Source organism: Macrosteles quadrilineatus, unplaced genomic scaffold (assembly GCF_028750875.1).
Source record: "Macrosteles quadrilineatus isolate MER2022 unplaced genomic scaffold, UCM_ALF_1.0 Scaffold_19__1_contigs__length_3004403, whole genome shotgun sequence".
In the NCBI taxonomy this organism is placed as follows: domain Eukaryota; kingdom Metazoa; phylum Arthropoda; class Insecta; order Hemiptera; family Cicadellidae; genus Macrosteles; species Macrosteles quadrilineatus.
In genome coordinates, this window is record NW_026542612.1 from 19111 (window position 1) to 31236 (window position 12126).

The 12126-nt window shown below is 34.2% G+C and overlaps 1 protein-coding gene across 2 annotated transcripts in view; it reads right to left on the minus strand.

The window, feature by feature from the left end:
* Positions 1-12126, minus strand: part of LOC129005292 (cGMP-dependent protein kinase, isozyme 1-like) — a 102874-nt gene continuing 90748 nt past the window's right edge. The window contains exons 4-14 of one of the 2 annotated variants that reach the window (XM_054434143.1): positions 11164-11301; positions 10328-10497; positions 9817-9919; positions 8468-8606; positions 8249-8385; positions 7488-7704; positions 5883-6114; positions 3375-3541; positions 2099-2284; positions 1464-1530; positions 1-513 (exon numbers count right to left, since the gene is read on the minus strand). In XM_054434143.1, the coding sequence (XP_054290118.1) occupies positions 418-513; positions 1464-1530; positions 2099-2284; positions 3375-3541; positions 5883-6114; positions 7488-7704; positions 8249-8385; positions 8468-8606; positions 9817-9919; positions 10328-10497; positions 11164-11301 (1652 nt within the window). In that variant the 3' untranslated portion in view covers positions 1-417. The remainder of the gene's footprint in view (positions 514-1463; positions 1531-2098; positions 2285-3374; positions 3542-5882; positions 6115-7487; positions 7705-8248; positions 8386-8467; positions 8607-9816; positions 9920-10327; positions 10498-11163; positions 11302-12126) is intronic. The other variant, XM_054434144.1, reaches the window with a different exon arrangement.

Consider the following 12126-nt stretch of genomic DNA (forward strand, 5'->3'; position numbering starts at 1 on the left):
ACAATGTCTTACAAATGTATCTTTACAAAAAAAAACCCGCTTTTAAAATAAAAGTTATCACTCTTGAATAATGACTTTGCTCAGCTTCAACACTCAATTTAAAACTTAATAGCATTGTTAAAATTTACTTTGCTAACCGTTCATTGACTGATGCAAATACTGCACCTTTTCAAATATTACTTACTTAACATCAAACATAAAATTAATATTTATAATACTGTGTAAATCAAGTACTTTATAATAAATAGGTCTCTATGTTATAAAATAATTAGTATGTTCATCATTTTTAACAAGTATTGTGGTAACAATGACAGCAATTAAATTGGTAACACTTTCCATAATATTATAAATTATGCGTATCGGTAGAATTCTTTGATGGTAAAAGGTACGAGTACTATTAAAATCTTTTTTACAAAATTAGAAGTCAGCATCCCAGTTGGAGTCTTCATCGAAAGGAACTTGTGTGTCTTTGGTGTAGTGGTCGAAATTTGACGTATCTACTGGACTTCTCACCTACAAAACATATCACATCACACAGTATCATTAACTGTATCAGGGCAACAAGGCATGCCCTCGTGTCATTTTGTTATGTTACGGTATGGTACTGTACTTACTTAATGCATTAAAATTGTAATCGATACAAGTACAAACATTGATAAATAAATGCAAAAACTAACTTTGCTAGTCATTAAAACCATCGTGTAGTTTAGTTTAAAGGACCAGTTAAACTAGTTAATGGTTAACATGAAACATGATCTTGGATCACCACTCTTAAGCTCTTTAAGAGAAGATTTACCTCTATATACTAACAAAATCCTTACACATTGACGATAATGAGTTAGACGAACAGAGGATAAATATTAAAGAACCGTGAAATAATGTCTGTAAATGTAAAATATACAGCCATACCGACTTCAAACCTTTTGATAAGATTTTTCATTGCTTTCTCTTTTTTGATTGTTAAGGGATTTTATAAACAACTCTGTAAATCTCATCCCTTGGATCCCATTACAACTCCAACAATTAACCAGTTATGGACATCTTAAACTGACACGTTACCTTACATCTATCAATATTTTTTCATGAATCACTTTTCATAATAGACAGTGGTCAAAAAATTCATTTTGCAGTGTGCAACTCATGTTTAAAGTATTAGTATCCTTACTTTAAAAAAAGTTTTAACAAAATTAAAACACTTCCTACAGTCAAAATAACACTTCATAACATCAAATTTCACTAAACAACAAATTCATTACAAAACATAATATAGTTATTTTACATACAAAATCACTAATCAGTGCCAACAACTAAAAATTGTAACTTCAAAGTCAAACTGAATCCCATTTGCCTATGAGTATAGAACATGAGACAACAAAATACAATATAATATAGTCTATAAGTCGATGGTTTGTTTTGATAATATAAGATAAATGTAGAGATGAATACAATATGAATATACCAACCTGAGGCACAATTGGCGGCAACAATGTTTGGTGTCTTAGACCGTCCCAATCAAAACCTTGGAACCATCTACAAACAAGCCATTTTTGTGTTAAGTCTTTATTCAAAATCCTGCAACTAGTTCTAATTCAATCTATAGTTCGGCCGCTTAGAAAACGACCTGCGCGCTAATGCTAAACTAATGCTGGAGGAGGTCGCTTTCTAAGCGGCCGAACTATATATTGTATACATGTTTTAGGGTTGTTTCTTCTGTGGATTTAATAGACATCCAAGAAATTCACGTCCTGCAAGAAATTCTTACTGTGAATGTTGTGGTAAAAAAGGTATCCTTGTGCTATAATGGGGGTTAATCAAAATGTTATGTTAATAATGATTTTAAAGATTCTCCAGGATTTCTACCCATCTCAAAAACATCTTACCTCACCTACGTTCTACCAAACAAGTAACTAGAAACTAATTAACTAACTGGTAAAAATATTTTAATGTTTTAATGCATGTGTTTCCTTTGTAAGGGAGAGGTAATTTGCAAGAGGCAACAATAACAAAGCAATAACGAGCATGGACACGTTTTAGGTTTGTAGGCAAATATAGATTCCTACTAGACATTTCATAAGTAGACCTATCCAAATATACGGACTTGTTCTTCTTGATGTCAGCAAGGCCCCCCTTCTGGCAGCCCAGTCTCTCTGCTGGCATGTCTCGGCACAGCTTCTTGATGAGCATCTGAGCAGCTCGGGTCACATGACGAGGAAAGTCCACCAGGTCAATCCCCTTCAAGATCATGTTGTAGATCTTCATTGGGTCCGACCCACTGAATGGTGGTCTGCAAAATGTTTATAATTGTAAAGAATCAAGACTAATCTGCTGTACAAAATGCTTATTATTGTTACATTCTTTCCAAAAATTTCAATTCAAATTGTTTAAGTAATATAATACTTATATAATCATAACCTTTAGTTAATTTAGAAATGTACTATTTTAAGTATGGTACCTAACTTTCTGGAATGAGCAAACATGTATTGTTGTATCATCACTATTCAAATAAGGGTGCAATAAGGTGTACTCTTAATAACCCATCATAAAGAATACAGTCAAACCTCCTATAAGAAGTATTTCAATGGGCGGGGAAAAATTCCTAATATCGAGATATTCTTTATGAAAAGGTTCGTTTTATTGAGTTTTAAAGTGCTGTTATTTATAGAGGTTACTGGTCACTGCACAGGCACACGCCACACAATAACTGTGGAAGGAAGAGGGATGTGTGGGGGTTTCATGTTGAGACAAGCTTCTGTTTGTTTTGAAAACTACCTAGTCACTATGGAGTTTTAAGATCATGAGAAATTAGTCTTAAAAAGGTCGCATATTCGTCTTGTAGAGGTTTTGTGCTAAGAATATTCGTTGTATAGAGGTTAATCAGTCCTAGCCCATGTCACAAACAAATTCATCTTATGGAGGTTTGAACCTAATTACTACACTGTATAGAGGTGTTTTTAGCAATTACCTTTATGAAAGTTTCAAGGGGATCTTTAAAAAATTGGTCTTATCAAGTAATTAATTGTTTTACCGAGGTTCGTACTCACGAGGTTCAACTTTAAAAGATTATAGTAGAATGAACCAGACGGACTGTTTTCACTAACCAATACCAGCTGTTTCCTTCACCAGGACTATTTATTAAACACATATTGTACAGGACAACTTCACTCCAGTTCCAAATTATCAAGAAGCTGCAAACATTTCTCAGGACATGCAGAAACTGTTCTTTCAAACATCAGTCTGTCGTCTGATTACTTGGCAAACATATTATACCATTCAGCTACTTCAGTGCTCAGATGTCTCCCCTGGAATGTTGCTATTTCCAATCATGTACAAATAAATATAACCAAACTTCAATTGCTTGCAGTTATGAGACTTACGCGCCAGTGAGTAGCTCATGCATCAGTATACCCAGAGCCCAGCAGTCAACAGCCCGGTCGTGTCCCTTGTTGAGGATGATCTCTGGCGCTACATACTCTGGCGTGCCACAGAATGTCCAAGTCTTTCCACTGTTAAGACCAAGTCTCTTGGCAAACCCAAAGTCTACCTATGTAAAAGTAGTAGTTGTTAAACTTTTGGAATTACCTATAACATAAACCCCGCAGGATCTATGAACGTTTCTTCTAAGGGAGAACAAAACAATTGCAATACATTTAGAGGGTTAGAGAGCTGTATTTGGCTTTGTAAGCAGACTTCATAAATATTAGTGAAATACAGTAAACACAATCCTTAAATCATGGTTTTCTAAAAAAAAATAAAGCAATATTTTTAGTCTTTTTATCTAAAAATATAAAGGCTTGAGAGCTACACGCGCTTAGGCCTACCAACAATAGATACCGTAGGATGTATATTTTAGCTGTAATCGATTTCTATTTAGTTTTATGACTCTATTCAAGTTCATGTAATGTGGCACTATATATCTAATAATGGATGTTTTGACTTGACTTTACTTGACCAAAGGCAAGACTGATGTTTTTACAAAGTGTTTGAATATTTACTAAAAATTATAAATCATGGAATTGCACAAGAACTCTTGACTACTACTGTCGGGTCAAAAAGTATAGATACTCGAGTTTGAGCTTGTATTGCACCGTAACCAATAGACGTAGAAAAATACAAGTTACATCATGATTTTACGAATTTATTTCTGCGTTTATGTGTGTTGGTTTCAAATTTTTTATGCAGTTTCAACTTTGCCTTTCAGCGGGTTGAATGAAAAAAGTACAGGTTTTTCAGCGCTTTACCAACAACGGGCGACTTTAAAATTTTATAACAAGAAAACTAATGATCTAATCGTCATGAAATTTGTATGGCTTTTAGAACATATAATTATAAAGCATATTTATAAGTTTTGGAATTTTCCGTCAATAAGAAAAAAATCTGTCATGGTTTTTGCAAAGGCATTGTATTTCAGCGACGGGACAAGCTAGAAACTCCGATGAAAGCTTGAATTAAAGCTCTTAAAAAGATACAAATGAAAAGTTAAGTTACACATTAGCTAAGGGGCCTTTAATAATTAAAATGGACGTATGATCAAAGCTGTTCTGAAACGCAATAGTGCGTGAAATTTGTACCGCTATCGATCCGCAGGCAGGGAGTTCTCCCTGCCTGGGACCGGTTTTGAAACTGCATAAAAAATTTGAAACCAACACAAATAAACGCAGAAATAAATTCGTAAAATTATGATGTAATTTGTATTTTTCTACGTCTACTGGTTACGGTGCAATAAAAGCTCAAACTCGAGTATCTATACTTTTTGACCCGACAGTAGACTCCATATTCAAAATTTGGCCTGACTTTAGTTTAGGTCCTACACACATTCGAATGAAAAATATCATTATATAGATTATTCGGTTAGTTAGGTTAGGTTTTAACCTAACTAACCAAACTTGATATATCGAATGATATAATCGATATATCGATCGATATGTTCTTTCGAATGAGTGTAGGACGTAAACTAAAGTGCAGCCCACATTTGGGTAACAAATACATTTGAACAGAGTGTTTTGTATCAACCTCTATCAACCTTTTAAGGTATTATTTCTGGGTTCATAACAAATTTAAATTTGAAGTCTTAAAACAGATAAGACCTAATCCTGAATGTGAACCATTTTTGTAAATCTTCCAAGTGTGGTTTATCAAACTGTGTAAATTGTTAAGGCTGTTTGATTCCAATTCATCTGTTGCATCAGCATATTGAACAGGGTTTGAGTTTAAATTAAAAGGCAGGTCGTTTGTATAAATTAACCAATATAGAGGCCTCCACAATAGTTCATTAAACATTTTGAAAAGTTATAGATATTACCTTTAAAAATAAATTAAGTTTGTTGACAGCAAATTTAAGGATTTCAACTTCAAATAATCAATTGGAGAAAGGCTGTAAAATTTGAGCTTTTTGAAGACACAAAACATTCCAGCAGGATTATGAGACCTTTTAATGCCAAAAGGTGTGTAATACAAGTCAGTCAGAGAGTTGTATTACGTCCTGGATCTAAAACAATATTGTTCTGTTACTAAAATGCTGTTACTTTTCAAGACAAAATTTTATTTGATAAATACGGTAATATTTTTTTCAAATACCTACTTTAGAAAAGTTGGTAAAATTTAAATTGGGCAGTAGTTGTCCATGGTTGAATTTTAAACCATTAGATCATTTAAGAAGTTCAATTAAAACATTTTTTTTTAGCTGTAGGTACTGGGATTAAACCCCAACTGGGTGGCATTTTATTCTGAACTGAACAAATTGCTTTATATACTTTTTGTTGAATTTTTTTCAATAGTATATGGGCATCAAAAAGATTAAAATCATCTTAAACTATTTTTCAACCGTAAAGCTATTTAATATTGTTTTTACTGTAATAGCTGCAGGGAGTCAATTGTTCACTTACAAGTTTAACATATCCTCTGGAGTCTAGCAGAAGATTTTCTGGTTTGAGATCCCGGTAGACGATGCCTCTGGAGTGGAGATAGTCAAGCGCTTCGATGACACAGGCCACGATGAAGCATGCGGATGAGTCGTCAAAACATCCTCTGTCTCGTAGAATAGTCCACACCTCTCCTCCTAGACACGCCTCCAGTAGCATGTACACGTACTTGTTGTCTTTGAATGTCTTGTATAACCTGGAGCAAGAGGTATTTAAATAGTGTAAAATGTTTGTTATAGGACTGGAAACTCTTGGACACTTTCCAGATGTATACTAATCTGAAGAGGTGAGGTTGTTTGCATTGATTTACTTGTAAATTTTCCAATGTAGGAACACTCACCATCGTCTTAGAACATTTAGGATATTTGGAAAAATACAGTGGGAATGCCGCCGTTCCTGCCCCACACCACACCACTTGTTGCTACAAGATGGAACTGTGTAGATAGAAAAATATAGTCACATGTATAAACTTTATGTTTTTGTTTTACAGAGAAATATACTGTATTTTCAAGTCCCTGATCTTCATGGTTGGAACAAAAAAATTTTTTCCAACTAGAGGGTCATAAAATAAAAATAAACATATCGGTAATATGAGGAATACATTTTTTTACAGTAAGGAAAAGAAAATGCAATATCCATTTGAAAGAAATCACTATTTAAAGTAGATAGTTAACTCGGATAGTAAAAAAAAAAATATGTGTAACCTCAGAGAAGTAAGAAACTAACAAAGTAAAAATAGATTCAATGTTACAATTAAGTGGTGTCTAGAGGAAATTCTTTTGATCGCCCACTTCTGCTTTCCTTTCCCCCTTGGCCATCACATACTACAGCGCTCACGCGGTAGGAAGACCCTGGGCGTTACAACTGCTGTACAACTATGCTATATGTGGTTATTGCTGTTTGGGCTCTTCCTTCTTCTATATTAGTACATTTCCGCCCCAACAACCAGAACTAAAAGCACACAGTTGTCCCATAAGCTTGTATCCTCTGTATCTCTGTGGTGTAAATCAGGGACTAATATTGAAAGCCGGGCAAACATTAAACTATCACAATGTATGATATTGGATGTTCTACAGTGCTTCCTTAGGCTTAGGACATACTTGTAATTTTTTAACCTACAATATAAGTTTTACATTTTTCACAGGTAATGCACGGGAAATAGTTTGACCATATGTCACATTCACCTTAGGAGGTTTTTGGGTTAACCAACATGGTAAGGTAGAGCATATGACACACTATAGCAATAAAATCATCATCCGTAATCTGCACCTACCCCCTCTATACTCCCTACACAGCAAAAACAAATCAATTGTTGTTGCACGATGATGGAAGTGAAACATGGAAAAAAGTTGTTTATTTTGCAAGGTGCAGGTTTTTTAACGTCAATACTGTAGGCCTAAAGTTTCCAAAATGACAACATTGGAAAATCTTACCAGACATGTTAGTGTGTTCCCAGGCGTACAAATCCACGGGTAACATGGGCGAAAAATAAAAATGGTAAAGGTAAGGTGAAGTGCTACAATCTAATAATGATTATTCTAAGTTGCATGGATGTGCTACAATATGTACCTGCAAATCAGGGGGTGTCTACAGGCCATCATTATTTCTTTTTCACTGTACACATGTTCTTGCTGGTGTGTTTCGACTATGTGCTGTTTTTTCAGACACTTTAAGGCATATGTTTTGTTCTTGTTTTGAATACACTGTACAAGCTCCACTCTACCAAACCCTCCGACCCCCAGTGTTGCTACTATGTCTAGGTCTTCTAATTGAATATTTTCTAACTCTGTAAAAACAAATTATTGACATGAATAACAAACACATTTAATGCCATGAACACTTCTCTGGTCACATTAAATAAATGCAATATTTGCAAGGTACATAGTTAAAGATTTATTGTACTATAAATCTTACTTATTTACTACTTACTAATGTAAGTATAATTTAAACAACTAAAGAGAGTATGACTGCTGCACACAAGAGATAAAAGTGTATTTTTACTATAGAGGCTATCAATCCCATAAACATTATACACATTTATTATACTTTTAAGCTACTGTTAAAGTGTACATAAAATCAGAAAATATTTCAAGAATAAATTTTATCACTATAACAATAATTATTTCTGATTCCAAAATGTACTCGTAAAATATAAATCTGTATTACTTTATAATTTTATATCCTTAAATTGTCACTATATTGTCATTTTAATTCAATGATCGTTGTTTATTGGATTTAAAACAATGTTTATATTATTAGATGAATGCTGAGTAAAAATATATGTTTTATTGCTTGAATACAAATTAACTTGAAGAAAAGTTAATCCTCACCTTGATCTATCTCAGAGGGAAGACTGTTGCTGCTAGGAGGCCGTTCAGTTCTGCAGAGATCACTATATTCCTTCTCATGTAGCTCACTTAGATCTCCAATCAGTTGGATGAACGATCTAAACCCAAAAGGACATAACCTTCATGGAAATATTACAGGCACCAAAGTGTGCTAACTAGAACACCACAGCAACTACATTCATCAATATAGTTTTTACTTACTCTCTGTCCAGGGTCAAACACTCCACTCCAGGAGCCAAGGCAATCACTGTAGCAGTTCTACAGTCCTCCTTCAACAGAGCTTGCTCCCCAAAGTAGTCACCTCGGTGTAGAATGCGGAGGTCTTGTTCTTCAGAAGTCCCTAACACAAAATTAAGTGCAAACTGTTTAATGTTCTCAAGAAATTTTAATAAATTGAGAGTGTCTATTATGTGGCTTTGTCTTACTCCCCCAGTGGCTGATCGAGGATTAATTATGGTAAAGAGTGCTATTTCCATGTGGTATGACATTATTGAACCCTAGCAGTTGCACTGAGAGAACCTCTTTTGCCCCTGATTTTAATTGGAAAGTATGAGGGGTTTTCAGGACCTGAAATTGTAATTGACTGTACTATTAATTGTTTTAGCACATCCATACTACACATTTTGTCAACTTTCTCATATCTCCTGTATATCTCTTTGCTACCCATCAAGTCTTTAGTTATGAGGAACAGATACACGTGGCTACAAGGACAAGTGTTGCTTTATCTTATAGTTTTATTTGTTTCCAGTTACAATAGTGGTTGTTAAATACTTTATCCAGTTTATATTAGCCTATGTTTTTTGTGATAACCCTTTAAAATGGAACACTTACTCTACTCAAAGATTTGTGGGAGAAAATCTGATGCAATGCTACCTATGTTACTGAAAGTAACAAACTAGCTATGTGGGTATGAGTTTTTATGAAAGACCAACTAAAAGCCTAAAATATGTCTGACAACAAAGAAATTTGAGAATGTATCCTGTATTTTCACCTATCAGTCTTCACCATGACCAGTGGGTTGGAAAGTTGAGACTAGTATCTAAAAAATTAAGATTACTAATTCCATGTATAATCTTTGGTACCATATACACTATAAGAATGAATATTTTTTTAGTATTTGAGAAAAATTCAACTTGATATCATCAATTAATTATCTAGTATGAATTCAGCCCATTTGTTTGTTGGAAGTACAATAATCAGCATTTCTTTCATAAATAACGCAAAATTTACCACTGTACCAACAGAAAGCTACCATTTAAGGAGGGAAATCCTTTGCAAGGGTTGTACCTGGAAGATATGCCTTTTGAGTTTTTCGTGAGGATGAAAAGGTTGAACACATGTACTGGTACCTCATTGTTTAAAAGCAGAGAGTCCAAGGTACATTGTGAGTTAGTTGTTTTTGAAATGGAAATATTCTTAAATAATTACTAGTTGTCTAGAGGACTAGCTTTATCAATATATGGCTCATTTGCTGTAATACTAAAATTTGGGCAAAGTCAAAAGCATTAAGGACCAGAACATTATGCTTCATATGAAACTACTGTATTTACCAACAACTCTCTGAGTAACCTTGACACTGCCTTGGCTGATGATGAAGAATGTATCTCCACTGGCTCCTTGCCTCACTATGTGATGTCCAGTGGGATAGAACTCCTGTAACAACAGAGGAAATAAGTTCATGCATGTGTTTATCAGAATTCTCTCCAACATCAGGGTTGTCAACATTTAATAGAGGAAGGGGAATACTTTGGATCCCCCTCCAGGTGGATACCAGATTTGACAGCCCGTTTGAGCTAGAAGCTAGAGGAAGGTTTGGAGTTATCATATTTTCTTGAAGGGTTGAATATATGTATTACCCTTATAGATTATAATTTTCAGAGTTTCGGAAATATTTCAAAAATGAAAATAGTGCCCAGTTTTCAGAGGTTCCATAATACACCATTTGATACCTATGTCATAAAAAGAATTGTTATTTTTCGACCGATTTTCATACTTTTGGTCTGGCTCTTGACAATTCCATATCATCAGGATTCAGCTACTTATCATCAAATTGGTATTTACCACTTCAAGAACATCTGATATTTTCCCCAACACGTCAGTAGGTAGGTTGTGGAGGAGAGGTACACTTCGTAGAAAGTTGACGTTATCTTCCAGTCTTTGCAGCCCAGTCCTCATCATGATTCTCTGAAACACTCTTCTGTCCAACACCCACACCTTGGAGTCTCTCACCACTGTGAATACAACAGCTGTTAGCAATGTGTAGTTCTACATACAATCATAGGACATACCTAGGACTAGTTGGGGGCGCAGCTAGTCTTAGTGTGAAGTGTGAGACATCTAGATGTATGGGATCAAATGTTGTTAGAAGTACTCTATGCATACTCTTAACTGCCTGCCATTTGAGGATAAAATCATATGTTATTAATTGTTATGATCTATTTACTTACTTGTTTACTTTTTATCAGTTTTGTTCTCAACCATGTTAATAAACCATCAATTGTTTTTCATCTCTTTTATTTAGTAAAAACTAATCACTCATACTATCTATCATTAACAAATGTTAAATGCATGTTCAACAGAAATTATTCTTGTAAAATATGAGTGCTCTCTCGGTGGCTCAATTCTAAACCTGGCTCCGACTTTAAAACGGAAATGAAATGTCCTGTTCTATTCATAGTCAAATCAAATAAATACATTGAATTGTATTTTTATATGTGAAAGAACAACTTAATTCAGGACAGATTCCAATACAGATAAATAGAGGCAGTGTTGTTTCCAAAAAACCAAATAAGTTGTTCGATGTTTAGAAACATGTATAGTCCAATCTTTAGTAAATTATTTACAAGACGAATAGGGTCATAAACTAGCTCTTAACTAAATGGCAAACTCCAACTCACCTCTGATGGAAGCAGTTCTGGTACAGTTGTACAGGATAGCCAGTTCTCCAAATGCTTTGCCAGGGCCCATGCGGCCCAACACCTTCCCTTCCTTCACTACCTCAAACTCCCCTTCAGCCGACACATACAGATGTGCCCCTGAAACAAAACGCCCATCATCAAAAAGTTACTTAACTACTATGTTGCATACATGTTGTTCAAAACTCTTTAAGAGCAGGGGTTATTTAGTGAAATTTTAAATTAGATACTCTTTTCTGTTGTAAGCACAACAACGTAGGTGACATTAGACTAAATTGACTCAAAATTATTGTTTTTGATTTATAAGAATACATAAAGAACTTAATATGAAACACACCTTTTTGAGTTCAGTACTAGTAGCCTATGTTAAAAAATGTTTGTTACAAGATGTTTTTCCCTACACTTACGTCCTGAAATATTAAGCTTATATCTATTTGGGTTTGTTTATTAAATTAGTTGGAAATAAAAAAATTAAACAACAAAATTCTCAAAACAAAAACAACAATTAATTATTATTGATTTTTCAAAGAAATTATCAGGTGAAATAACACAGAGTATTTTTTTTTTATAAGCTTAATAATTGTCTATTGACTAGGCCTACCAATAATTCAATTTTAATAATCATCTATTTGTACTCCACACCTTTATTTAAAATTTAATTGTTTATTTTATTTGATTTTATATAACTAAAAAATGTAAAGATAAATTACTGTTAGATTAAATTTGAAAACTCAAAAGTGTTATAGTATTTTCAAGATTTCTGTTGCTCCAAAATGTAGGAGTCAACTTAACGTTTTAGGCGGGTTACACACATATGCCTCTCACACAGTGCGACTAGCAGTTTTCTTGCTACTAGCATGCAGCTTGAAGACCAACCTGTGTTAATCACATGGAGCTTACACCCAGACCCATATGCGACTGGCACAGTGCACAGTGTGGTATCTA